General features: G+C 57.7%; 2 protein-coding genes across 7 annotated transcripts in view; one reads left to right on the top strand and one right to left on the bottom strand.

Moving 5' to 3' along the window:
* The window catches only part of GTF2E2 (general transcription factor IIE subunit 2), a 33038-nt gene extending 23916 nt beyond the window's left edge, over positions 1-9122 (top strand). The window contains exons 7-10 of one of the 4 annotated variants that reach the window (XR_015700139.1): positions 414-529; positions 1562-1818; positions 2740-2985; positions 6426-9122. Coding sequence is in view for 1 of the 4 variants with exons in the window: in XM_087737979.1 (XP_087594105.1) it covers positions 414-529; positions 1562-1681 (236 nt within the window). In the remaining 3 variants the exon portion in view is untranslated. Of the gene's footprint in view, positions 1-413; positions 530-1561; positions 2416-2739; positions 3163-6425 lie in introns of those variants that run through there. The other 3 variants (XR_015700140.1, XM_087737979.1, XR_015700141.1) reach the window with 3 other exon arrangements.
* A 1013-nt stretch (positions 9123-10135) lies between these two features.
* Positions 10136-25053, bottom strand: RBPMS (RNA binding protein, mRNA processing factor). 3 transcript variants are annotated; one of them, XR_015700142.1, is made up of 9 exons: positions 24909-25053; positions 18232-18309; positions 17648-17686; positions 17445-17507; positions 16563-16713; positions 15770-15900; positions 13852-13921; positions 12560-12665; positions 10136-11808 (listed from the first exon to the last, which is right to left on the bottom strand). XR_015700142.1 is itself a non-coding variant. In XM_087737987.1 (8 exons), the coding sequence occupies exons 1-8, from the start codon at positions 24969-24971 to the stop codon at positions 11803-11805; spliced, it is 576 nt and encodes a 191-aa protein (XP_087594113.1). In that variant the 5' UTR covers positions 24972-25053; the 3' UTR covers positions 10136-11802. The 3 variants fall into 3 exon arrangements, 2 of the variants coding, with proteins under 2 accessions (XP_087594113.1, XP_087594112.1); XM_087737987.1 differs by lacking the exon at positions 15770-15900; XM_087737986.1 differs by lacking the exon at positions 10136-11808 and having other exon boundaries at positions 12559-12665.
* Positions 25054-26983: the final 1930 nt, after the last annotated feature.

Below are 26983 nucleotides of genomic sequence, written 5' to 3'. Positions count from 1 at the left end.
TTGACGTCTACGCAGCTATAGAGATACCAGGCAAAAAGAGAGGCTCCGTAGCAAATTAACATTAAAAGCACGTGTTGCCTGGGGGTGCTCCTGATGCTGGAGTGCAATTAGCAGGGATGAGAATCAGCTCATCTTTTTCCATTAAGTGTCGGGGGTGTTGTCTTGTTGTTTTATCAGTTGGAGTTTGAGTTTTTTGTTGGGTTTTTTTGGAAGGGCATCTGGCGTTTGGAGTGGGTAAAGGCTGTGCTAATTGGGTGCCTGCTGGCGGTGACCGCTGCATCCGTACAGTCGCAGACTGACATGCCAGAATACTTCAGCGTTTGAAATCAAGTCTGTTTCTTTCCCTTTGTACGGAGGCTTTGCCCAGGGTTTGCTCACTGGGATATAAAACGAGGGTTTGTTTGGTGTTTCAGAATTTCAGAAGCTGTGGAGGAGCATTCCTGTGGATTCTATGGATGAGGAGAAAATTGAAGAGTATCTGAAGCGACAGGGTATTTCTTCCATGCAAGAAACTGGACCAAAGAAAATAGTAAGAGATACAAATTACAGATCCTTCTAGGAGGCTCCCCCTTCCTGACCCCGCAGTGTTAATTCGTGAGCCTATGCGCAGCTGCTTTGTGTAGCTCGGGGAAGTGTGACCAATTTTAAGAAATTGCAAAAAACAATGCTGTAGCCAGCACTCAGTGTTTTTATAACTCGTTCGAGCCAGTGTAATCCAAGCAGCATCGAGAAGAGGGCAAATGCCAGAAATCCCTGTGAGCTCCGAAGTGGAAGCTTCTGCTTGAAGCAGTGCAGTACATTAGGAGTAGAAGAATAGTTACTTTTTTGGGAGAGGGGGGGGTGGGGGGTTAACTTTTTCTTTTCTGCTAAATAGCTGTGAAATCCTGATGGGAACCACGTAACGTGCCTCCCACCACACACACGCTGTTCTCCAAACTGCAATACGCGCGTGTTTTACTGGGAGGCTGAAATGGCTGCAAGCTCTCCAAAGATGCTTTCCTCCTGGCTTCAAACAATTTTTTTTTTTGCATTTATTTGTACGTGATATACCATATCTTCCCTCTTCTGCTGTCCTTCACGAGAGCCCTTCACGGGCTTCAAACTGTCCTTTCACGAGAGCCCTTCCTCGCAGGACTCGTTCCTGGTTTCTGCTAGTCACTACACTAGGTGCTTTAATGCCTGTCCTCATGTAGGCGCTCCTCATGGATTCCTTATACGCTAAACGTGCCTTTGAGTACGTAATCGTGGATAGAACGATGGGGCATCTACCTGCTTCCGTAGCTGCATGGGCGTATTTGGAAACTTGACTTATAAACACCAGCTTTACTACTGTGCACGAGATACGGAGACTCTGCTCTGTCCCCAGGGTCGTCTCCCTGCCTGGATTGGAATTGAATGCTGTTGCTTCTTGCAAAAACAAGCAAGCACCTTCCCCACCTGCCCACCCCTGGTTCAAGTAGGGCTCTTCGCAGAAGTGATGATAGCGCAGCGTCACACCTCGGGTCAGGTGTCGCAGCTGGAGGGCAGATCTTTTTTGACTACTGTTTATTTCTTTTTGTAGGCTCCTATTCAGAGGAGGAAGAAACCCGCTTCTCAGAAGAAACGTCGATTTAAGACTCACAATGACCACTTGGCTGGAGTATTAAAAGATTACTCTGATGTCGTTCCTGGCAAACAGTGACCGGTTGAATTCTGGAGCAAACGTGTTTTTATACAGGCTTTTTGCCACTCGGGCTCGGTGTCTGCTCGCAGAAAGACTGACTGTATATAGTAATGTGATGTGTTTCCCCCATCCCAGCAACTGCCGAGATGAAACAGGTCAGTTTAAGAGCAAGTATGAACTACGAAATTTAGACTTTAATTTAATTAGCTAATGGGAAACGTGTCTTTAAGTAAGAGGTTCTCGCTAGTTGCCTCTTGGCATAGAGTGATAAATGGTGCTCAGCATGTAATGCAGGAGTTCCTGTTCAGTGCTTAACTCTGCCTTTACATTGCTTAATGGGTATTTCCCTGGAATTACTGGCTTTCTAGTAGAATTGAATACAGCATTTCTTTTACCTATTTCAGGAAAACCTTTTCCTAAAATCACTGCAGGCTAGTTTTTTTTCACAGTCAAGTATATCCACGGTTTGTATGCTTCTTCCTTGCCTTGGGACTGAGCTTTACTGAGCGGCGGGTGATATCTGAGGCTCAAACTCAGAAGAAACCCTCTCCTGAACTCCCAGCAGGCTGCGGGATGGCAATGCAGCTGTAGCTTCCTAATGCTAATCAGAAATTGCCCTCGGCGATTTCTTGTCACTGTAGTGGATGCACGTGTGTTGCGCAGTTCTACTCTATGGACAGGAGGGAAATAAAGTGACAGTGTAATACTGAAGCAATTCTTTTTTTTTAAGTAATAAACTTACAATGCTGGTTTCCAGTGTTGCTTCCTTAAAGAATGAAAGAATCAACAGCTTTCGTGCTTATTGCATTTTCCGTCTCAAGGAGGTAAAGGAACCTTTGCTATATTTTTTATCTTCTCAGTGAATTATTGTTCTGGGCTAACACTGTCATCTTTTTATCATTCTTGGTTGAGGAGGGGGGAGGAACCACCTTAAATGAAAACTCCCTGTAGACGCCTGATGTTCTGTGCAGTACAGGCTAACGTGGAATGTGGCCAAATTACGTCCTCTTGATAACTTATTTTTATGTACTGAACCGGAGTCAGTCAATGCTGATATTGTTTTCATGGCACTGCAGGAGAGGAGCTGTTTCTCTGCTCTTCCAGCATTCGGATCAAAGATAAAATAGGTGACTGCGATATCCCACCGACAGGAGGTTGCTGCTGCGTGCACACGAGCTGTTGCCTTGCTTGATGTATCCGGGGGGGTGAAGCAGAGGCCGTCGGATCTGGACATACGAACAGATGAAGAATAAGGCTTTGCTGCTGTCGCACTGAACAAGCTATGTCTGCTTGGGGCAGCGCAGGAGGAGAAATATACTTCTGTAAGTGTAGCATTTGTCCTCCTGATTTTAGAGACTGCTCTTTTCAGAAACACACAATACTTCCAGCATTGCACGTGTCAGCCCTGCTTAAAGAGTTTCTAAATGCCAGTAGGAGGTTTCTTCTATTATTTATATTTATATATATATATATATTTCATGCTTTTTAAATATATATATGTATATATAAAAAAACGTGCTGCTCCAGCTGGTTTTGAAACTGGTTTTCTTTCCTATCTCTTCCCAGTCAGCACAAGCAATTCCTCTTGGAGCTTTTTAGTTTTCCATTGTATCTCTGCTTTAAAGCAGCCATGGCACACTCGCAAAACTGTTCACCCCTCTTCTGTCATCTTCACTCAAAAAAAAAAAAAGGGTCCCTTCCATCTGCTGCATTTTTGAGCAGTGATTTTTTTGGTGGTGGTGCTCGGACAAAAGCAGAGCTCTTGGTGAGCTCTCGGTTGCCTTTCGTACCTTTGGGGTGTTTTATGGGGTAACTTCCCAGTCATCTTACATAGCGTTGCCCTTTCTCTATGAACCAAAGCTTGCAAAGCAGACTGTAAGGTAGGCTACCTGTTTTGTTTCTCTGCTCAAGTGATTAAGATAATAGGGAAGTCTAAAGAAAACGCCTCCAGCTACTTTCAAAGATTAAAAACGTGTTAGGTCAAAAAATAGGAGAGCAGGAGAGGAAGGTTGACTACCAGCGCTGTGTGCTGTGCTGGCATTGTCAGGCTCCAGTGTTCAAAGGAACGAAAAGGGTCCAGTTGATGTCCAGTTGGAAAGGCTGGATTAGATGCTTTGCCTCACTGGAGGAAGTCTTCTCCTCTGCTGTACTAGCAGAGAGGGCATAATAAGTTTTACAGTTTGTTAGGGTGCAGTCTCAAAAATAGCTAAAGGGGAGCTGACATTGGCCTGTTAGAGGTGGCATGGAATATAGACAAGCAGTTGTGAGGAAAACAAGTTCAGAAAATAAGCCTGAGCTCTTCTCTTTTGTGTGAGTTTCAGGAGGTGGGGTTTGTTTCTCTATCGAAGATGCTCCCAGCAGTCCTTACGGGTTTTATCCGAGACCTCTTAAAAATCAAATGGTGCAACTTGAAAACATCTCAGACTCTATCAACGGGAGTCTGTTTCCTGAAAGCATTTTAGAACCACTCCAGTCCACTTCAGTCTCTTCACAGCGTAATGTCCAAATCAGGCTTTTCGCTGAAGTTCAGCGTAAGAGTTCGCAGCTGTTAAAAACTTAAACCTACTTCATCTTCCTCCAGGGTGTTCTCATGTATTCTCTGTCTGGCAAGATGGTTCTCCCACTGGCCAAAGCCATCATGCCCTCAGCTTGCTTTCTTTGGCAAAATCCTTCTTCCCTCAGTCTGGCAGTGTGAAGGGCTGCGGAGAGGCGTCACACTCTCTCCTGGGGGCCGTGGGCCTATTACTCCGTTTTTCTCTTCGTTCCCTGGAAGCGTCTGCTGCTAACCAGGACGATAAGGGGACTTGGGCTGCCCTTGACAAAGACAGAACATAGAATAGAATATTTCAGTTGGAAGCGACCTGCAATGATCACCTAGTCCATAGCAGGCACCTTTGTCTCATGCATTTCAGGAAGGCTCTTTGGCAAACCCATCTCAATGCGGTCTTTACCTGTCCCTGCCAGGTGAGGACTTGCCTCTGCCACTCTCCTGAGGCTCCTCAGGTGGTGCATGTCCTGTCCAGCAAGGACGTTGTTCCCTCCGCTCCAGGATTCGGTGTGTCAGTCCTGGCGGGGCTGGCATTTGAGCCTTTCTAACCCTCTGGGGCAACAGAAGAATGCAGGCACTGACGAGCAGTTCTTCCGATGCAGCATCCTTCTCTTCTTCTCCTGCCATATCAGTCAGGAGCAGAGAGGCGTTCAGCTCCCACCCCCTGTGATGCTGATGGACGTACGGACAGGGCCCTGGGGAAAAGGAGGATGCTCTTTCTCAACGATGGGAGCTCTCCAAGATATATCTTGGCTGTCTACATCATCCTTTCCCTTGCACAATTGCACCTTGAGCCTGTGGCTGCGAGGACGGTATCTGCAGCAGTCGCTAGAGCTATTCCCAAGAGAACACAGCTCTTTGGAGGTCTGCAAGCAACCAGAGACGTGCGCTCAGTCCTCTGTTTCCCCCTCGATATTCCACTAGTTTGTCTTGTTGGGAGGAAGGTGTGCCGGTGAAACTGGAGGAGGAGGCGGCAGCTGGTGGGGTAAGCCGGGTCGCATCGCTGATAGCTCTTCCTCTCTAGCCAGAGGTTGCTGGTCCAGGATTTGCTTCTGAAAAGGTATCCTCGTAGGGCATCCGGTAGCAATGTCGGCATACCTGCCCGTGGCGATCAGGGGCTGCGCTGGCCCTTCAGGAGAAGCTCATTAACACTTCTTTGTGTTTATATACATGAACCAGACCTTTTACTTCATCTCCTCAGCCCCAAAATAAAAGCACTGTTGGCTTTTTTAAGATACAAGTTGAATAGCCCAGGGATGTCAGACCTCTAAACATGGAGCTCTACTGGCTTCTCTCCTAAAAGTTGCTCTAACTGAAGAGTTATTCCACCTCCTCCTCCGTTACGATGATCATTCTGGAAGGGGATGGAAAACAGCAGGATTTTGTACGGTTGAATGAGAAAACTGACATAAGGCGGTGTGTACCAGAGCTAATCTATAATTCATCATGATCATTCAAGGCTTTTAGAGAGCAGCGGAGAGAGAGGCAAGGGAGCCCTGACAAATGGTATAAAGACCCTGCACGTGGATGTAGCCAGCGAGGGCTGTCGCTTCCGATGAGCATGGGCAGGCGGTGCAGGGCCACCAGGGAGAGCTGGGCTCCCGGTACCTGCTGATGAGGAGGGGCTGCATTTGCAGATGACTAGAAGCAACTCTGGTCCTGACATCTCATTATTTCCAGCTTCGTTGCTTGCTTTCCGGTCGCTGCTAATGTACGAGGCCCAAATTCCTTTGTGTCTTACTGCCTCGGGGGCCTCTGGCAGCTACTGCATCTGCGGGGGGATGTCCAGTAGGGTTGAGTGCTTACTGTTGACTGGTTAAGACCAGCAAGGCTAACTGCTAACAACCATCAGGGAGAGGAGAGCTTGGACCCCAGTCTGCTGGTACTGGCTTTCTACTGCTGGCAAGGTCAGGGATGCGGCTGGATCGTCAAGGCCCATTGCTGAGTTGTCAGCAAGAGAGAGACCAGCCCGAAAGCAGCATTCCCGGTAGCTGGCATTGCTGCAGCACGGCCCAGCCTGGCTCTAGGAGTGCTTGCAAAAGGCAGCGCCGCACCAGCCGGGAGCCCTGGGCCGGCATTTTGTTGTAATGCAGAAGGCTAGGCGGTCTGGGGCTCAAGCTCGTCTCAGGGGAGAGAGGGTCTGCTTTTGCACTGCTTCTCGGGTCCGTTGTTCTGGCTCCGTAGGTGCGTTCCTAACCGTGTCTATCTTGTCAGTCCTGCGCAGGCTCTCTGGACACATCCCCGTAAAGCAGATAAGGAAGAATAGCCGTTTCCCAGAAGAGAGGCCTTGTCTGGACACAGCAGGGCTCTCGGCAGGAACGCAGCTTCTCCATCGTGCCGGGTATTGCATAGTTGTAGCTGCTCTCTTCCCAAATGAGGCGAACGCAGCCTGCGCCACTCCGGCAAGGGCCAACGGAGCAAGGGAAGCTGTCGGCTCACTGCTCAGCACTGGGGAGGTCAAACCTGGAAACTCTGCCCAGTTTGGGCCTCCCCTCCCATTCAAGAGGGATGCAGGGATGCTGGGGAGGGTCTGGCTGGGGCTCCTGGGCTGGTCAGGGCAGGGGGCAGAGGGCCTAGGATATCTAATCACAGGTACAGCGATGTGAAGGGCAATTAGGAAGATGATGCAGTCAAACTCTTTTTGGCAGCCACGGCAGGTGATATAATAGGGGAACGTGAGAAGTTTGGCTTGGATATTAGGAAAAAAAAGCTGTTGGGGAGGTGTCTCCATCCATGCTGGTTTCAAGCATCGCCCAGACCAGACCAGGCAGCCCAGATCTCTAACTGGCAACAGTCCTGTTGCAAGAGGGAGGTTGGATCAGAGACCTCCTGCGGCCCCTTTTACCCACATGCTCCTGTGGGTCCGAGCCCCGGTTCCTTCGGTGCCACCTGGCTTGCTGTAAGAGCAGTTCTCCTTGTTTCTCGCTGGCGTGCTTTCTGTTGCTTTGGTTTGCAAGTGTGTGCAGCGGCCTCGGTGTTACCCTGCAGCCCAAAAAAACCAGCTGTGACTCTGAAAACCCATCAGCGCTTCTGTGGTTGGGACCCACGTGTTGGACTCCACCAGCCTCATGGGTTGGACATTGTGCAGAGTGCAAGCATAGCGGGGGAAAAGGATGGTTAAGGCAGGAGGTTGTCCTTCCATTAAGTTAATTTTTTGACTATACCTGCACTTCTGGGCTTACATCCAAGGCCTGAAGTACTTGTGCGATTTCCTCCTGCCTCCATCAGTTACGTTGTATTCTCTATTCCCTCCTGAGCTAGTTATTAATTATGGAGACGGCAGAGATGAAGTCCAGACTCTGCTAATGGTTGGCTTACCCGTGTTTTAGAAGCAGCATTTCAGGGATCTGCTAATGGTGTTGTTTTAAGCTCCACTGTCATCTTGGTTTCTAGCCTGAGCGTGGCAGCGAGGCAGATAACAGTGTTTAAATGTTGGCTGAAGCCTGGCTCTCCAGGCAGCCTGCAGCTGCAGGGCGCACATCTACGGCCCCCCGCTCATCTCCCTGGGTTGAAATCTCTCCCCGATCCAGGCACTGCCTGGCCTGGGGATGGCTGCCCTGGCTCTGGGCTGCAGGCACGGCCCCAGGGCGAACTTCAGGCTTTTGGGTATGCAGTTATCCCCGTCCTTCCCGGGGCGGTGGGATGGCTGATGCTCTGGCTGTGTGCTTTCTCGGGCGCGTGGAGCCTTTTCGTGCTGGCAGGGAGCACAGAGCAGCCCTACCTGGCAGCATTCAGGCAGTGCAGTGACCCTTGCTGGCTGATGCCTCTCAGTTTCCTCAAGCTTCAAGAATCGGGGAGCAAATCCACAGTGAGCATTGCGCTCTTGCCCCGGCCCCCAGATATCCTCACAAAGCCACCTCTTTGCTGTTAGCCACCGGCTTCTCTCCCAGCCTGTGTCTCAGCCTCTAAAGCTGCCCGGCCAAACCCCAGTGCTATCTCATCTTTATTCTCCTGGCCTTGTTATTCCTTCCCCCGCTCTCCCAAGGAAGCCCGCAGGAGTGGGTGCTGGGCTCGCTCCTCCTCCCCGTCCCGTCCAGGCTGCAGGCGCTGCTGGCCGGCCTTGGCGCCGGCTCTGTCTGCCCTTTGCTTTCCCTGCCCCGGCTGGCCTGTCACCATTCCCGCAGCACGATCCCCTACTCCCTGCCGCTGCTGCCAGGCTGCCTTCGCTGCTGCCTGCACAGGCTGCCTGCCCCCCCATACAATCCTCTGGGAGATACAGCCCTCCTTCTCCTGTCTTGTTCCCATGCCTCCACCGCTTGGTTGTGTCCGTCCGATGTGGAGAGTTAGCGCTGTGGTTTTTTTCCGCAGACCCTGCCGGCCTGTTCCGTCCCTTCGCCATCGCTTCCAGCCTGCTGCCCATCAGCAGGCAGCCGCGGGGCAGCAAACCTCCGCACAGGGATGCAGGGATGCGGATGCAGGGATATGCAAGGATGCATAGGAAGGAGCCGCTCGCACCCCCCCTCCCCGAGCTTAGCGGTGGCGTTAGGGGGATGGGGAGAGAAAGACTTGGGAAAGTGGAAACAATGAGAGTGTGAAATGTCCTCATTTTGTTTTCTCCAGCTCTGCCTGTTGGTACCCCCCGGGACTTATCCCTGGTATCGTATGCCAACGCTGGCCTGGGAGTCCCTGGTCCCATTTTGCAATCTCCCAGTGTCAGCCAGCAGCTCGGGCCTTCCTGTAAGCGCCCGAACGGTCACGGGGAAGGAATGTTCCCCTGGCCGCGTGGGGAAAGGTCACCACGGGCAAAGGGGACGCGGGGGCCGGGCGAGCGGCTTGCCGCTCCCGCCCCTCGCCGATGAGGGCAACGCCGATCAGCACAGAGCTGAAAACATTTTGTCTTACAGGGGAAATGTAAAAAAAAAAAAAAAAAATGGTTCAAGAGGTTAAATATTTTCAGCAAGGCCCCGCTTCCTTTTGCAGAGCAGATCTCGGAGCAGATGCTGTGCCCAGGCAAAGTCCAGGAGGATGCGTGCGTGTTTCATCGCTTTCTTAGCTGGAGGATGTTTGCTGTTGAATCCGCTCCCAAAAGCATCTGCGTTTCTCGCTAAAGCGGGGCCTGGGACAGCGGTGTCGGCCAGTCACCGCCGCTCTGAATAGCAGTCGGGCTGAGCAATACGTCCGTGTTGCGCTCGCAGCTTGTCGCGCTCTTCCCTTCCTACCCCTGAATGCAACTCGGAAAAAAAGCTGTGACTTGCGGTGGCCGCAGCGGGATTAGCATCCAACATTAAGGGCTTAACTCCCCGGCTCATCCCTGCCAGCCGGGGGTTTCAAGTAACACCACCATGCCTTTTTCTTCCACCCTCGACAATTTGTAGCCTGCTTTAATAATGTCCTTTACACACCATTCTCCGGGCTGCGTTTGCTAAGGTGGAACTTGCTCCTGGTACTTTGTTTTCGGAGTCTGGCCTGTTGGCTGAGGCTCCTGGGGACGCTGGTCACATTTATCAGGGCGGAGCGGAGGAAGGAGGAGGAATTTCTAGGTTGGGCTTATGAACCGAGGTTTTCAAAATTCTCAGCGTGTTAAAAAAAAAAACGAAAATAATAATCTGGCCCTTCGTCTCTAGGTTACGTTTGCCTCTGCTGTGGCTGAGCTCATGGAAAATCGCAGCTTAGCTCCTGTGCTCAGTGCCAAGATTAGTAGGTTTAAAAACTAACCGATAACATCTTTGTAAACTTGGAGTCATTTCTTTAAAGCCTGCTGATCCTTCCAGCCTGGATTTTGGAGCTTTCCTAGAGATCCAAGCGAGCCAGGCAGGAACGATGGTATCTACCCTGAAAAATCGCTGCGTCCCTCAGGAGCGTTGCCTTCAAAATGCCCCGAGGGAGGACGGCGGCTGCTGTTCCCTGAGGCCCCGAAGGGTGTGCGTTGGGATCCTTCTCCCTGTTCCTAACCAGATACACAGCACACGACAATGCTCTGCGTGTAACTTATAATAATCACAGGTTTTATTTTTAAAAAATTACAATAGAAAAGTACCTTTAAACATATTTCCAAAAGCGGAATAGACAATGTGGAAGCTTCTCTCCTCTCCACAAGACAAAAGTACAGGAAATAGTTTGCTAAAAGAGTTAGTCCGACACTTGGAAACGCTGGTATCGTTCCTTTTAGAGCTGCTCAGAGGTTTGTTTTGGAATTGATTTCTTCTCACGTCGCCTTTATCAATCCCACTTTTTACACAAGACCCCAACGGGACAGTTTCCCATCGCACCATCTCACCGCCCGTCCCGCCCCGGCTTCGGCAGCCGAAATCTCAGCCGTCTTATTTTGGCCCACCCACAGAATAAAAAGAAGGAGGAAGAAAAAGGTTATGATGTTTAACAAGGCCACGGGCCGCAGGTGCCCTGCGTCTTCAGCGCAGCTGGGAAACCAGCTACGGCGAAGCCCGGGCAGCGGCTGAGCTCGGTGTACTCTGCAACAGGGATGGGGCAGGGGGGAAAGGCAACGAAAGGAGAAGTTTCGCGCCTCCTTTTGCAAGAAACTGAACTTGTCTGAGGTTTTGGGTTGGTTTGCTTTGCTCTTGGCTTTTTCTAAATTCTTCCTGGAGCAAGGAGAGACTAGCATGTCAAACGGTCTCTGCTGGTACGCTATCTCTGTAAAGGTTACAGATGCTGCCCCAAGGGTGTTAGCAGCCTCCCTTCTTGTCTTTGCACGTGGACACATGGAAATGCTACACAGCGAGCCGACGGACCGGCGTGACCTCGACGCTAAAACCCCAGCTCAGCCCAGCACTTGGGCCTAACGGTAGGCACGTGTCTAAGCCCCTCAGCTCACTCGGGACTCGCACCCAACCTCGAGTAAGCTGGCGAACCGAGGGTTTGTTGGGTTTTTTTTCTCATACAGCAGTTTACGTTGCCCGTAACAACTTCAAGCAGTCATGGCAGGAGGAGAAGGAGGAGGCAAATTGTCACCTTGCTACATATGCGGGCTGTCTCTGCCCATCCCTGATCCGAGCCGTTGTACCATGCCGAAGCTTCGCACAGCAAGCTATTAACATAGCCCTAAGGTAAAAAAAATCACCATAAGAAAGTTTCTGATTGTCCTGCCTGGTTGTCATTTGGTACAACTGGGAAGAAAACGGTAATACTGTAAGTGTCCGCAGACGTCTTGCCGACACAGCCGGAGCACAATTCCTGTGCCGGAGGGAGCGCACGTGCCTACAAACCCGAATCGTGCGTCTCGACACCTGCACGCACGTGAACATCATGCCTTCGACATGCAGCTGACGGGGCGGGGGGGATAGAGACTCTTAATTACACGCATTCGAAAGTCAAGCACAAAACCTGTGGTCCGACCCAGTGTAAGATTGTCCTATATAGGAGGTTTGGTACAAAAATACTTGCTCTCGTTTTGCTTTTTTTTGTAGTCTGCTTTCCTATGGTTCTGTTTGAAAAGGCTTTTCAAACACTACAGCGATGCCTGTCAAACCATGCTTTCAGAAGTAACACACTCTTTCTTACAAATATACAGTGTAAAAGAGGAAAATATTATTACTAGGTATGCTTTTCGTTTTTCTTCTAGGAGAGCAGATGTGTGATAGAGGCTGTGGGAAAGTCTTGGAGGAATCCAAACTTGTGTGAGGTTTTTTTTTTTTCAAGCCTGTAACAACAGAGAGAGGTGTTAAAAAAAAAAAAAAAAAGGCGGCCGCGATCTCGGGCTGAGGCAAAGCGGAAAAGGGGCCGTGGTTAATCTCTCTCCCTTCGTGGGGAAGCTCCCGTGCCGCAGCCTGGGGGAGAGGGAAGCTTGTTTTGGAATCGGGGCGAGGAAGGGAGAGCAGCCCGTGCCGGGACCGCGCTCCAAGGACAGTTGTTTAACCAGGAAAGGGCACGGTGGGAAGTGCCGGGGCTGTCGGCACCCCGGCGTTGATCAGACGGGCAGAGGGGAAGGACCCCACTGGTCCCAGTTTCTGGCTGTAGCCCCTGGGGTTTTAACTGAGGAGGTACCAGCTGGGAAGCCGAGAGTTAAGTTTGAGCTGAATTTTGCACTTAAGAGGAATTCAGTCTCTGTTGATCCAAGGCAGGAAGCGAGGACGGCAGCGAGATGAGATTACTGGGGGTAATTCAAAGCCGAGAGGCATTCCTCTCGGCGGTCGAAACTCTCGCCCCAGATAACAACGCGATAAAGGCGGGAATGGCGGAGCCCTGGTTCGGAGCTGGAGGGGCTGTGCCACGCCGTGCCGTAGCGGAGCAGCAACGCCAGCCTGCAGGGCTCGATCCCAGGGATGGGCCCGTCTCGCTGCCCCTCACGGATGTCCCGCCGGCTTCCTCATCCCTCTACCCCCTCCCCGAAGCAGCGCAGCCCAAGGAGCCGTGTCCCCCTCGTGCAGCCGGGCGCCGTGCTGCAGCCTTACCAGCACACTGTGGTTCTGCGGAGAGCACGCCAACCCAGTAGCCGCCTTGGAAGACTCCGTTAATACCCACAAGACTGACTGTAGGCCACCATCACACACCTGAGACCTGTGAGAGGACGCAGTGGAGGGTTAGGGACGCTGGCAGGGGCGGCTGGCAGCCAGGGGCTGAGGTCGGTGTGCTGCGGGGAGAGGTTATTTTGCAGTGGCTGGGGTCGGCGCTTCTCAAGGGGACAGTTTGCAGCTTAACCCTGCCCTGATGGGCTCCACGCAGCAAATGCAAGGAGGATGCAGGCAGGAGAGCCAGGGTGAGAGCAAAACCCTTGGCTGTAGCCCTGTGCCGTAGCCCTTCCCGGCTAGAGGACCCTGGTGGGGAGCTGGGAGGTCCCTGACCCTCTTGTCCAGGCTGAGCCCATCCTCGCCACCCATTGCAGCTACCAGGGTTGCTGTGGGCAGGTGGACCTGTTACAAGGGCTTCGCTCATCTCCTCTTCCCAAATAAGACTCTGCTTACACTTTAGCTGGAAATACTGGCACGCTCCGTATTTTGGAAGAACCACTGGTTCCCAAAGCTTCGCCGTTCCCTATTTTTATCTGCTAGGCCTAAAATAGCCGGCAAATGCTTTGCAGATCCAAGTCTCGGGTCGGCTGCAGCCGCAGCCGGTCCTCCAGCCCTCCCCGGGTGAGCGAGCCTTGTGGCCACGCGGCCGGGCGGACGGGCAGAGTGGTGGCACAGGAACAGGGGCAGCCGATGCCGGAGCCTCGCCGCCTCCTTGGATCCGCTGGGGTTTCTCCGCAGCTGGGTGCGGACACGGCGCAGGAGGCTTCCCGGCAGGCATCGGCAGCGTGGGGGGATGGCACCTGGGATGGTCGGGGCAGGCTGGGATCACTCCGCGCTTCTCGTTTTGGCAGCCCTGGCCACTCCCGGCTGCCAGGAGAGTTTTCATTAAGGTTTAATGAGATTTTTGCGTCGCACTGGGAGGCGGAGGTTGCCTTCAGCCGGGCGGCCCTGCCGCCGCCTTCTTTTGCAGGACCATGCCCCACCCGGGGTTATTTGGGAAAGCATTGGGGTGGACAGTGGCAGGGACATCCCCTTCCTGGAGGCAAGGAGGGCACCCAGACCTACGCTGCCTGCCGGGAAGCGGCCTCGCCCGTGTGGGCATAGGGTCTGGCCACCCACCCCCAGCTGCCGGAGACCCCGAGAGCCGCGGCGGGGGGAGCTGAGGGTAAGGGTGGAGGTGGCCCCCAGCCCACCACGCCGGCGCAGGAGGGTGGGAGCGGGGCGGCGGCACTCACCCGGCATTCAGCAGAACTGACGGGACTTCCAGCCCTGAGAACCAGCCTCGGAGGGAGGGAGCCAGCGCATCTGCAAAGACAAGAGGGGAACAGGGTGAGAGGGACGGTGGCCGCCCACCCTGGCAAGAGCTGGCCGCCTCTGGGCTCCCCTTTGCCGGCCTTCCCCAGGTATGGGGCGGAGGGAGGTCGAAACGCAAACAGCACAGCCATCCCAGCTCCGGTTCGGAGAGTGACACCGGCTGGGGCCGAGCACAGCCCCTGGCATCGCTGCTTGCAGCAGGACCGAGCTGGGGCGGCAGCACCGCGGTCTCACCGAGCAGGAGGTGGGCTCGTCCCATCTTAACACCTGCAAAGCCCACGTGAGATGGGGGGGAAAACATCAAGACGCCAAAACCCAACGGCTCTCGCCGCCTGCCCAGGGGCGCTCGGTGCTCTGCCGGATAACGCCACATCGGCCCTGCCGTCCCGTGGTTCCCCATCCCGCCGCTCTCTGCAGGACCCAGTCGGGGAGGCCACCCCGGAGCGAGCAGCTCTGGTTTGGGTGGTGGCACCCCTCTCCGACACCCCCCACCAAACCCACAACGCTGGCAGCCGCACCGGGGGACGGGGACGGACTGCGGCCCCCGGGAGGGGAGCGCTGCCTGCTTCACCCCAGCACCCAGGGGTGCCACCACCATCCTCCCTGCCTCTATAACCGCAGCGGATAATATTTCTTGTAACAGCATCTAACCTCAAGTCTCAGTCTGGGTTTTCCCAGGGGGCTCTCGGAGCCTCCTTACGCCTCCGTTTCCTTTGCCGGCTGTTTCCCCGGCTTCCCGAGCAGCGCAGGTGCTGCCTGTTAGCGGTTATTTGACAAGGCAAGTACGTAGCTGCAATAATATTTACCGCCGCTCTTCTATAAACAGCAGGGCCCGAAAAGCCGGAGTTTCATCCAAAGGCTGCGGCTGGTTTGTACGCCGAGTGCTTTTCCTCGCCCTCCCACTCAAACCAGCCCCCGGCTGCCTCCGGCTCTCCGCAATGGCGGCTCCGGATAACCCGGCTCAACCCTGGCAGGCCGGGGCCAAAAGCCTTTCGGATGCAGCTTATCCGGCAAATCTGTTTCTGCGTGCTCGCTTCCTCCTGCTCACCGCCAAGCCGGAGCTGGCGGCGAGGAGCAAAAGCCGGGATGATGTCCGGCACGGCCGTTGGAGAGGCAGCTGCCCGTTTCCCTGCCACGGCGACGGTCTCTTCCCGGCATCCCCGCGATGCCTCTCTGGGAAACATCCCGAAGGCTGGCACTGCAAAGAAATCCTCCGCCACCTCCATTTCCACTTCTTCTCTTCTTTTCCCCGCTCCTCTCCCGGGGCGGGTGGTTAATTTTTAACGGCCGCGTGCTGCCATCGGAGGCCACCGGCAGTGGCAGCCAGCAGAAAAGCGCTTGTGACAAGAGAGCGCCTCGTCAATAAAAGATGGGTCCTCCATTTGCGCTTCGCTTGCCCTCTCCTCCCTGTCAGAGTCGCTTTGCTTCACGCCCCGTGTCCGGCAAGCCGCATCCCAGCGATGCTCAAGGAGCGGCCAGGGGCTCAGGAGCCCCCATCTTGCACCGCGCCGGCCGCCGGACGGGTCGTTCGGTGCCGGGAGCGATGGGGACGATCCAGCCCCGGCGAGCATCCCCCATCCCTCCCTCCCTGCCTGCCTGCCCGTGGCGAGAGCAAGAGGAGGAAGGCAGAGAGAGGTGTTTGGGCAGAGGTGGGCAGCGCTGCCCGCGCGCCCCGCTGCCAGCGCTCAGCTCGCTTTGGGTGCTGTCCCTAAATCTCAGGGTGGCGGGGGGTGCCTGTTAGCCGGGCAGAGGTTAGTGGTGCGGCGAGCACCGAGGGGGAAAAAGGGTCCGGGGCGGGTGGGAGGGTGAGCGCAGTGGTGGCGGATGGGTCTGAATTACCTGGGCGTGCAGTGAAGCGGGGTAGGTGAAAGCAGGAGGAGGTAGAGCAGGTGCTAACTCCGCTGGGTACAGAGGGTACGGCCCCCACACTTCAGGGCTACTGGGGTAAAGTGCAGGCACTGTGAGCTCATCTGCAAGAAAAGAAGAAGGAGAGTTAACGGCGACCGACGGGCCGCGGTCCCCGCAACGCCACGCGCCGGTCAACAGCACCGCCGGCCCTTCCTTCTCCCCCCAAAGCAGGCGAGAGCAGGAGCGGAGCTTCCCCCGGAGCTGAGAGCCGGCCCGCAAAGCCAACGCCGAATGGGAAAACGCAGGGTTCGGTCAGCGGCGAGCGATGCTGAGGGGCTGGGTGCGTCGTCTCCGTGAGGTTTAATTACCCCAGAGGCCCGGCACAAAGGAGAACGTGCGGCTCATGCCCGTGCGCAGCAGTGAGGCGAGGAACCGGCGACCGCAGGAGAAATGCTTTTCCAGTAGCAGAAATGGGTACGGCACGCTCGCAGCAAGACATCACCGAGGTCTCCACCGAGACCCCCAGCCGCGACTTGGAAACTCCCCGGCGCAGTGAAGCTCATCCCGCTCCGGCGCACCGCGCCGAGCCAGCTGTCACAGGCCCCTGGGTCCTCTCCAGCACCGGCAGCCGCCTTTGGGGACCGCTGGCCACCGGCCGACACGTGCCACCATGCAGCAAGCGGGCGCTGCTGCTTCCAGTTGGACCTGGCGTTTCCCATCACCACCCCGCCGCAGCATCCCTGCTCCCCCCAGCACCCTTGGGAGACCCACGGCCGGTACTTACAGGGCTCCCGGGCGATGAACTGAGGTACGGCGGTGGGGAGAGGCGTGCTGGGGTTTGGGGTGCCCACCAGCTTGCTCTTGGCCATCTTGGTGTTCGCCTTGGCGAACTCCAGCCGCAGCGTCTGGGGGATCTCGGGGTCGAAGCGGATGCCCTGCGGGAGGGAAGGAGGCACGGCGGGTGGGCGAGCACAGCCGTGTGCCAGCCCCGCAGCAAAAATAACTCCCAATTATTTATTTTTTTTTTCAAACTTCCAGCCTTGAAATGAGCTAATTTGCCGGGCCCCGAGGCAGCTCGCGTTCCTCCGGCATCTTTAGCATCGGCACCATATTTGGCAGTCGGCATCCCGCACGGCCGAGCTCTTATCCAGAGGGATTAGCGGAGCCAAAAAAAAAGTTTTACATTGAAAACGAAGACAAGGAAAAAAAAAAAAACAAACCAAAACCCGGGGAGGAATTGGAGAACCGGCTCCACATGGTTCTCCCTGTGACTGCTTTCAGTTTAACTCCGCAGAGGTAGGAGGGAGCTGCTAAAGGAAAGTGAAATTTGCTTTTTCTTTTGCAGCTTTAGCTGGGATTTTTCCCGCTGAAAATCAGGAGAGGCCAGGAAAGGCGTCTCTCGCTGACTCCTATCTAAAGCTCTAATCCATAGGGTTCAAGCCCTCTGGATGGCCCTGGGAACGGCGAGAGGGATGCAGCCCCCCGGGAGGGAGGATGCAGAGGAGAAGCAGCCGATGGGGATCAGCTGGAGGGATGGGGATGCGGTGGGGCCAGCCGGCACGGGAGATACACGTCCCCAGGATGGAGGAATTCGGAGAGTATCCGGGGCCGGGAAAACGAGGGGAACAAAATCCCGAAAAAATACGGAGCGGCCGGGCGCACTCACGTTCAGCGCGTTCTTCGCCGCCTCCGCCTCGGAGCGGCTGTCGAAGCTGACGAAGCCCACGGGCTGCGGAGGAAGGAGAGGAGGCACCATCAGTCAGGCTGGCGGGGAGCAGCGCGGGGAGCCCCCCACCCCGGGGACCGGCGGTGCCAGGGGAGGGTGGGCGCACGGCGTGGGATGCTCGCCCCGTTTCGAGCGGCTCCTACCTGCTTGGAGGTGAGTTTGATGAGGGACCCTTCGTACCCCTGCAAGAAAAGAATAAAAAAAGGGTGTTTGGTGGAGATCCCCGCGATTCGACTGCCCCTTGGAGAGGGAAACCTCCCGCATCCATCGCCCGGCAGCCCTACAGCCGGGGGGCATCGGGCGGGCACGGGGGGAGCTTGCCAAGGCTCAGCACCGGCGCGGGGACTCGCTGCCACGGGATTTTTGTAGGGATGCTGGATGCCTGATAATGTGATCCTTCGTGTTTGAAACGAGCCGGTGTCTGAGCTGCAGGTCTGGCAGGGTGAAGAGGCCGGGGAGGCCCGCAGCCAACGCTCTTCTGCTGCTAAACGGGGTGCAAGTCAACGTGCAATTAAAACCCCGGTGCGATCAAAGCGCCCGATGCCATTTTCCTATGGTTTATTGGGGGAAAAAGGCGCAGAAACTTGTTTCTGTGAATAAAATGACCGAATTAAGACTTTTTTAGGGGAAACCAGTGGGCTCCCAGATCCCACCAAGGTTGGTGGGGCTGTGGCGGTGGGGCAGGGGGCCAGCCCCACGCTTCCAGCCCCCCTCTCCAGTCTGGTACCTTAAAGGGCCTGAAGAGCAGGTAAAGTTCCCGGGGCTTGATGTCCAGAGGCAACCCGCTGACAAAGAGCGTCCTCACCTAGAAAAGAAGAAAGGAGGTTCCTGGGGACCCTCCCGCATCTTGAATTTGGGGATACCCCATGCCTCCCGTGGTGGCACGCCAGCGGGACGATGCCAGCCGGAGGGGAACCTCGTGGGCAGCCAAAACCCTTAAGCCACGCTCGGGGGATGTGGCATTTTTGGGAGGGGCGTTCCCCATCTTTCGGGTGACGGCGGAGCAAGTGGCTAAGACACCGTGGAAAGGCAACCGGGACCCGTCCTCACCGCACCGACTGCTGTCCGGGTCAAAAAAGGCTGCCAGCGTCCCAGTGCCTTCCTACCCCGGGCTGGCAAACGGGATCCCTCCTGGCATCTCCAGCAGAGCCCTGACTCCGCAGACAATGCCTATTGTCTCTGTTTAATTGCAGCAGCTCATTAAGGACCGGGAGAAGCAAACCCCAACTCTTCCTCTTGGAGGAATGGCCCTGTTTTGGAGGGGGCTGGTTTTAAGCAGCCTGTCCCCGATTTATAAAAGTCACCTTTTAAGGGGTTTTTAACTCTTTTTGGGTGGATCTAACGTTTGCCGTGGGGCAGCATCCTCAAAGGCAGGGCGGCTCGCAGAAACCTCGCTTCCACCGACCCCGAGGGGGGACGTGGGGCTCCTCGGGGACGGGCAAACCCCGCCTGGGCAAGATCCGTGCCGGGATGGTTTTGCTTTACAACCAGCTTGTAACTGGGGGAGCAGCGTGGGGCAGGAGAGCGACAGCTGGATCCGCTGCCGGCCCCTCGCTCCTCATCCCCAAAATCTCATCCAAACGCTTTGGTGACCGATGGCCGGGGACCCACAGGAGCCGGGGCTGACAACGGCCCCAACCGGCCCCACCTGGGCCCCCCCACCCACGCACCCTGCCCACAGCCCCGGGGCTGTATTTAGGCTCAGATCCCGCTGGATCTCAGCCCTGCTGCATCCCCGTGGATGGGTCGGACCCTGGCTGCCATCCCCCACCAGCTCTGCTCTCGCTGGGGCACCCGGGGATGGTGGGGTCCCCGCCTTGCCGTCCCCCTCGGCTCTGGGCTTGTTTGTGAGCCAGCCCCGCTCCTGCTGCTCCCACAGCGTCTTACAGGCAGGTAATCTGCAGGATTTGATGGCTGTTGCTTATTTTTTCAGGCACCCAAATGCCTTGTGAGAGCCGGTCCAGAGCGGGTAGCCCGAGGTCACCCACCCCTGGGTGCCAAGCTGCCAGATTTGGGCTGAAGGAGGGGAAAATCTTGATTTTCTTTTTTTTTTTTTTTTTAATTTTATTTTTTGGCCAGGCACTCTGCCCACCCCATTCCCTGGGACAGAGACACGTGAAACAGCCAGGAACAGCCAGCCCAGGCCTATTCTTCTGCTGACATTTCTTCTTTCTCTTGCAGATAAGCTATCTACCCCATCTCCCAGCCTGGGAGCAGCAAACATTCCTGCTTTGTGTAACAAAACCTCTGGCTGACCTATATCTATTAAATAACAAAAGGTACTCGGGACCGTTTGCATATAGCTCTTGCGTCAACAGCCCCAGTGATGCTGATGGGTACGATGACATCGCTGCTGGTACCCACCGCTGCTGGTACCCACCGCTGCTGGTACCCACCGGTGGATGCATGGGGGCTGCCAGAAAACAAGCCAGCCGCGTACGTACGGCCATCCCACACTTAATTCCTCTTGGGAAGCAAGCCCTGCTCTGGCCAGGAAAGGATGCTGAGGGCCTTGCCCAGAGGGATGCTGGGAGCTCCAGGCTGGATGGGAGCAGGGCAGGCATGTCCTCCCCCCTTCCTGAGCCAGGGCTGCAGCCCGGTAGCCTGTCCCCTCAACTGGGACCATCCAAGGTGGGCTGGAAACACCCCCACAAGGCGCCTTGGGGGACCCCCACCAGTTTTCTGCCTATCTTCTGAGATGAGAGGGTGATGGAGCACCCCAAGGCGTTCAGTGCTGCATCGTCTCCCCATGGAGTCACTGCCCGAATGTCTCCCGGCAGGGGCTGGGGAGGGATTCATCCGGAGGAGCTCCCCTTGTGTCCATGAAATTCAATGTAAAGAAGGCAAATTTATCCTTTCCTTGGGGGAAAAAAAATATTCCCCTTCAGGTGGGTCCAGCGTGGCTGCTATCCAGGGCATCGGCTCGCTGGACACATCCACCCTCCCAGCTGGGTTTGCATCCCAAGGCTGAGCATCCCTGTGTGGTGTCCCCCGCCTCGTCTCCATCATCCCTGGAGCCTCCGGTCCTCCCCGGCACGCTGGCTTCCCGCCTCTCCTCTCCCCGGGGAGCTGCGTGAAACCAGAGGCGTCGGAAATGGGCTCCGGGGGAAAACCCGCCGCCAATTCGCCGCGTCCCTGAAATCCAAACCCCTACGAGCCGGGCTCACCAGATCATTTAGCCCCATAGCTGTGCGGCAGAGAGATGGGAGAGATAAAAGACCCTGAAAATCCCTCTGAAATTCAGCCTTGCAAAGGAAGGGCTTCTCTTCGGTAATGACTTGTTTTCTTTGAAAGTTCAAACGCGGGTCGGCCAAGTTTGAAACTGTAAAATTACACAGCAGCGAGCGGGAGAGGGAGAAAGGCTCCGAAGGATCCCCCGGCGGGTTTCCAGCCCCAAAATGATGTTTGGAGGAGGGGGGAGATACGAGGTCATGGGTGCTCCCCATCTGCACCCCCCAAAAGGGTGCCGGGGGGCTGGCGTACCCAGCCAAAGGGGTGTTTGAGTAGGTCCTACGTAAACAGCATCCTTTTTCCGGGCTGGGTAACAAGCAGGTGGGAGGGTTTGGACTGCGTTAAAATGAGGTGGGAAGAGCAGAGAAAGGGAGCGTCCTCGGGAATAATTTCCAGCGGGCTGGACGGATATCCTTCTGCCAAGGGAAGGATTTTAGGCGGAAATATTACTTCTGCCCTTAAATGGAAGAGGAGCTTCAGCCTGCAGGGAGCTGCTCCAGGCTTTCCTGTGCTGAGAGATCCCAGGGGCTCAGCCTCCATCCTCTCCCAGAAACGCTCCCAGGGCAAAATCCTGCCCTTGAGGGGGAAAAAAAAAAAAAAGCCTCATTAGAGAAATCGCCGGCCGGCAGGCAGGTATATGCTCTTCCACAGGGAAAAATGAGCCCTTCTCGGAGGTGGATCGGGCGAGACGCACGCTCCCAAGTGTCTTGTGGGATGGGGCCAGACCGACAGCTCCCGAGCAAGGCTCAGCGAAGGGCACTCAAGCGTGGCGGTGGGATTCCCGCAGCCCGGACACCCCCAGTTTAGGACAGCCCAAACTCTTTCCTTTCAATTCCGCTGCGCAGATGTTTTTTAAGTGTTTCTTCTTGGTGGAGTGTTTCTCCATCTCTCCTTCTTGTTACAATTTGGGGTGAAACCAAAGGTTTCTTCCAGGTCAGACGTGTCGATGTTTGCTGGGGGAAGCCGCTGGCCGTGGGTGCAGGACCTGGCAGGTGACCACCACCTTGATTTCCTTCAGCAGGGTTGACAGCTACGGGGCCACAGGAGGAGCACACGAAATCCCCTTTCCACAGTCCTCCTCTGCTCCTGCCGCTGTGCCCCACAGCTCCCAGATTTGCCAGGGCCGCTGTATCCCACCTCCGCCACCTTCCTCCTGGTTTGTCCCCTCCTGGCTTTTATCGTCCCTGCAGAAAGTCTTCTCCTAGCCTCTGCTACTCTCTTCTCCATAGGAAGCCATCTCTATCTTCTTCTTCTCCATCCCACTTCTGGCCCGTCCCTCTCACTGCTGCTCCTCTGCATCCCACCATCACCTTTTGCTGTCCCCAAAACACTGCGTCCCATCTGGGGCCTATTTAAGGGATGCTGGAGGAGGACCTGGGGGTTTGCTGGGATGGTTGGGCCTGAGGACACACGAGGAGAGGTGGGGACCTGGGCTGAGAGGTTGGCTGGGGTCTCTAAACCATGGCTTGAGGATGGCCCCAGCATGGAGAGGTCCACGGTGGAGCGCCGGCAGCCCTCCTCCTCCTCTTCCTTGCATGAAGCCACAAGCCAGGTTTGTCTCCTGAAGGTAAGCCGGCACCGGGGAGGCATTTCCCTGCCTTGGACCCCCAAGAGATGCCGGGCGCCCCAAGAGATGCCGGGCGCCCCGTCGGCACGGTCACGCTCCCCTGCCCCTGCGCAAACCGCCCCTGGTAAACGTTAACAGGCCGGGGGGCCGGAGGGGAGAGGCGGAAAGCGTCCGGGTGATTCATTCACGAGGCATTTAATTGCCTCCTTCAACCCCAGCTCCCCGTCCGCCACCTTTCAGCGGGGGCTCGCTTTAATTCTCTACCAGCCGATTAGCCGCTTGACTGCCCGCCGCCGGGGAGGCACCGCCAGGCAGCCGGACCTCGGTGGGAGCGGGAAGGCGATGGTACGGGGCTGCGATCGAGCCATAAAACAGGGCAAGCGGAGCTTCCCCCCCTCAGCAAAGTGGGGTGCTGCCTCCCCCACGGCGGGGTGCATTCCAGCCCTGCGGGGATTAGTCCTTGCATAAATACTCTCTCCGCTAATGGAGCGTCCTCCTCGGCTGGGTTTAGATTCCCGGGCTGTGTGTATGCACGCCATCAACCCGCAAAACTCCCCAATATAAACAAGGCTGAGGCTGAGGGATGCTGGCTTCACCGTCCCTGGGATGCAGGAGGACCGGGCTCAGCCTCCGGCCCCGCTACCCGTAGTCTTTTCTCTGTACCGGCAGCCAGACGTCCGGCGGAGGACGGGAGGAGAAGGAGCAGCCCTCGGGAAAGAGCGAGTCCAGAGCTGCCGGGGCTGGAACGAGGAAGCGGCGGAGGAAAAGGCAGCGAGAAGCCAAGGGAGCAGATGGGGGATTGCAACAGAGCGGAGGAGCGGCGGGCACGGACAGGGGGTCACGCACGGCCGTGTCCTGCCCGGAGCTTGTTCCCAAACCCTCTGGACCCAGTGCTTCAAGGAGGAAAGGCAGCAGGAGCACGGGGGGATGCGACGCAGAGGCCACGGGGGGCAAAACTCATCTGTTCGCTGGGCACCTTCCCCCCAGAAACTGTCCCTGGGGTCCCCTCCCCAGGCCCCCGTCCCCCAGCACGAGGGATCTGGCATGGGATGGGGACGAGGGCCACGAGCTGGGCTCTCCGGAGCCGCTCCGCTACCAAATAAGGCCTCCGTCGAGCCTTTTACATGCCGTTCTCGCCCGGACGGAGTGACGTGACCTCCCTTCCAAATTGCTCGGCCCCCCCCTTGGGCTCCTCCGTGGGGAACCCCCCCGACCCACAGCTCCCCTCCAGCGGGGCTCCCTCCTGGGGGGGAGGGGGGAGGGACGGAGAGGCCACCCCGGGGTGCCAGGAGCAGGCAGCGGGACTCGGGCCAGCCTGGGGAGGAGGGACGGGTGCTGCTTCTCCCTCTTTTTTGGGGGGGGGCACAAGGCCAGAAAGCAAGCCCCGGGGAGGGGAGAGGTTTGCAGGGTGCAGTAGCTGGGCAACCCCCTTCCCCTTTGCTTAAGCAAATACTCGACAGCACCGGCTCTTCCAGCCAGGGCTGGGAAAACTCGTGCGGGGAAAATACCTGCCTGGCACCGGAGGAGCCCGGCTTGCAAACGCGAGCGGCCATCACTCTCCTAACACGTCCCCACGGTGGCGGGGGACCCTGGCACCTCGCAGCCGTCCCCTCCGGGGACTCGTCACGTCCAGCATCGCCCCGGGCAGGGCTGCATCGCAAGGGCAGGGGGTCCCCAAGGGCCAGCGGTGCCGCGGCTGGCCCCTTGCCGCTGCGGCACATGCCACACCGCTGGGAAAGGCAACAGGCCTCCATGGACATCTCCCACTGCTGTGCCCATCCAAGCCGCATCACCCGCAAGGACCCTGCACCCGGCCAGGCCACCAGCGGAAACATTCCCCATTATTGGAGCGCTTTGGGAAACTTTGGGAAGTTTCAGGCCGGAACAGCCTCTGGAATTAAAAAATCAAGGTAGGTGACAGCAGGCGAGCAGATCTGTGTGCATCCCGGCGTTATCGATCAACCAGAGACCCCACCGAAAAGCCGGTGGAGCAGCCCCGCGGGTGAAAGGCGAGGAGGAGATCCTATCTGCCTGCTCTCACCCTCTGAAAGTCCAAATTCCCATCTCAAGGTCACGGGCAAAACCAGGAACTTTGCGGTCGCGATGGAGAAAACCCGCTCTCGTCCCCGTGGCGGGGCGTGGGGTTCGTCTCCCGTGGGGGCGAGAGGGTTTCGTACATTTTTTGGGGGGTGAAACCCCCTGGAAGAGAGGCGCGGAGCCCGCTGGATGCGTGGTCCCCGCCCTCACCCCGCAACCCACCCCGGCAGCGCCGAGCACCGGCCCCGGGGGCTGGGGGCGAGGCTGTTTTGCGCCCCCCCCCCCCCCCCCCGCCCCGGGGAGCTGCATGTCGTGCGTGGGGCTCCCCGCCTCCCCCGGGGAGGTGTTTGCGGGGGGTCCCCGGGGGTGCACTGCCCCCGCTCCGTGTCCCGGTCCCGTCCCCCCCCCCCCCCCGCCCCGGGGACCGGGGAAACCGACGGGACCCCCCGGCGCGGCCCCCACTCCCTGCGTGGGCACCCGCGGAGCGCAGCCCCCCGGGGATGGCGGCTGGGGAGGGGGATCCCGGACACCCCCGCCCCGACCCCCCCCATCCCGACCCCCCCCGCTACCTCCTCCTCGGGCAGGCCGGTGTCGGCGGGGCCGCCCTCCCGGTCGGCGGGGAGGCTGCTCATGGTGCGACCGGCCCGGCTCCTCGTCCCGCCGGCGGCAGCCGCGTCCGGGGCGGGCGGTGCTGAAGGCGGCCGGCGGCGGGCGGCGGGGGGGCCGGGGCGGGGCGGCGGGGGCCGGGGGGGGCGGGGGCGGAGGGGGAGGGAGGGGGACGGGGACGGGGAGGGGGAGAGGGGAGGGGGAGGGGGGAGGGCTGGGGACGTGGGAGGCGGGGTCGTGGAGAGGGGATGGGGAGGTGGGGCGCGTGGTGCGGGGCTGGGGACGCGGGACACAGGGTTGGGGAGCTGGATGCAGTGCCAGGGACACAGGACACAAGGCTGGGGACACGGGACTCAGGCTTGGGGACACTGGATACAGGGTTGGGGATGCGGGACACAGGCTGGGGGGACGGGATACAGGGTTGGGGAGACGGGATAGGGGAGATGGGGCACATGATGCAGGGCTGGGGACACTGGGCAGGAGGCTGGGGACACGGGACAGGAGGCTGGGGACACGGGACACAGGGTTGGGGATGCAGGACACAAGGCTGGGGACACTGGACACAGGGTTGTGGAGATGGGCTAGGGGAGATGGGATGCTTGATGCGGGGCTGGGGACGTGGGGCAGGAGGCTGGGAACATGGAACAGGAGGCTGGGGACACGGGATGCAGGCTGGGGACACTGAATACAGGGTTAGGGATGCAGGACACAAGGCTGGGGGCACAGGACACAAGGCTGGGGAGCTGGATGCAGTGCCAGGGACACAGGACACAAGGCTGGGGACACGGGACACAGGCTGGGGGGACGGGACACAGGGTCGTGGAGACGGGATAGGGAAGATGGGGCACATAATGCAGGGCTGGGGACACTGGGCAGGAGGCTGGGGACACAGGACAGGAGGCTGGGGACACGGGACACAGGCTGGGGGGACGGGATACAGGGTTGGGGACACAGGACACAAGGCTGGGGAGCTGGATGCAGTGCCAGGGACACAGGGCACAAGGCTGGGGACACGGGACTCAGGCTTGGGGACACAGGACACAAGGCTGGGGAGCTGGATGCAGTGCCAGGGACACAGGGCACAAGGCTGGGGACACGGGACTCAGGCTTGGGGACACTGGATACAGGGCTGGGGATGCGGGACACAAGGCTGGGGACACAGGACGGAAGGCTGGGGACATGGGACACAGGCTGGGGACACGGGATGCAAGGCTGGGGACACAGGGCACAAGGCTGGGGACACAGGAGAAGGCTGGGGAGATGGGACACAGTCCTGGGGACATGGGACACACGGCTGGGGACAGGGGACACAGTCCCAGGGACATGGCTGCAGCAGGGCTGCGGGGCAGAGGAGGGGACGGCACTGGGGACGCAGGGCACGGGAGCGGGGATGCAGGGACAGGGCTGGCGGCGGTGGGAGGGAGGTGACATTAGAGCAGGGGTCCCCACTGCGGCATGCCGGCCCTGCCCGGCCCTCTGCCCTCACCCCGGGCAGGCCCAGGGGCCGGTGGGGCTCATCCCCCCAACCAGCCCCACCTGGGGGCTCCGCCGCCCACGCCCCCTCCCCGCCTGGCCCCGGGGCTGCATTTAGGCTCCCACCCTGCTCCCTGCTTAGGCTGGGCTTTAGGCGGGCCTGCGTTGGACCTTGCACCTCGCTCACTTCATTTCATATCTCGGTTTTGGGTTGACCCCAGCCCTGCCACATCCCCGCGGATGGGGCTCCGGTCCCGCAGGGCTGCGCTCGGCTCCGGAGCAGCGTGATGGAGACCCTCGGGGTGAAAAGCGTTTGACCAGCAGCCATGTCCAGAGCAGATGCTGCCCGCACACAATACGCGGGGACCAGAGGTGACGCCGAGGACATCCTGCTGATGGCAGTGGGCTTGGACCGAACGGGCGTTTGAGGTCACGGCTCGCCTTTCTGCGGCTCGGTGGCCAAAACAGACCTGCGGGCAGCTGCCTGCGTGTCCTGCCCGCTGCCCGGACGGACTCAGCCCTGCCGCCGACTTAGAGCGGAGGGTTTCCAGCCTCCCCGCAGCGG

This window comes from Nipponia nippon, unplaced genomic scaffold (assembly GCF_047370975.1).
Source record: "Nipponia nippon isolate SJK-2023a ecotype South Korea unplaced genomic scaffold, ASM4737097v1 scaffold_6, whole genome shotgun sequence".
Lineage (NCBI taxonomy): Eukaryota > Metazoa > Chordata > Aves > Pelecaniformes > Threskiornithidae > Nipponia > Nipponia nippon.
This window is presented reverse-complemented; position numbering and strand designations above follow the sequence as displayed.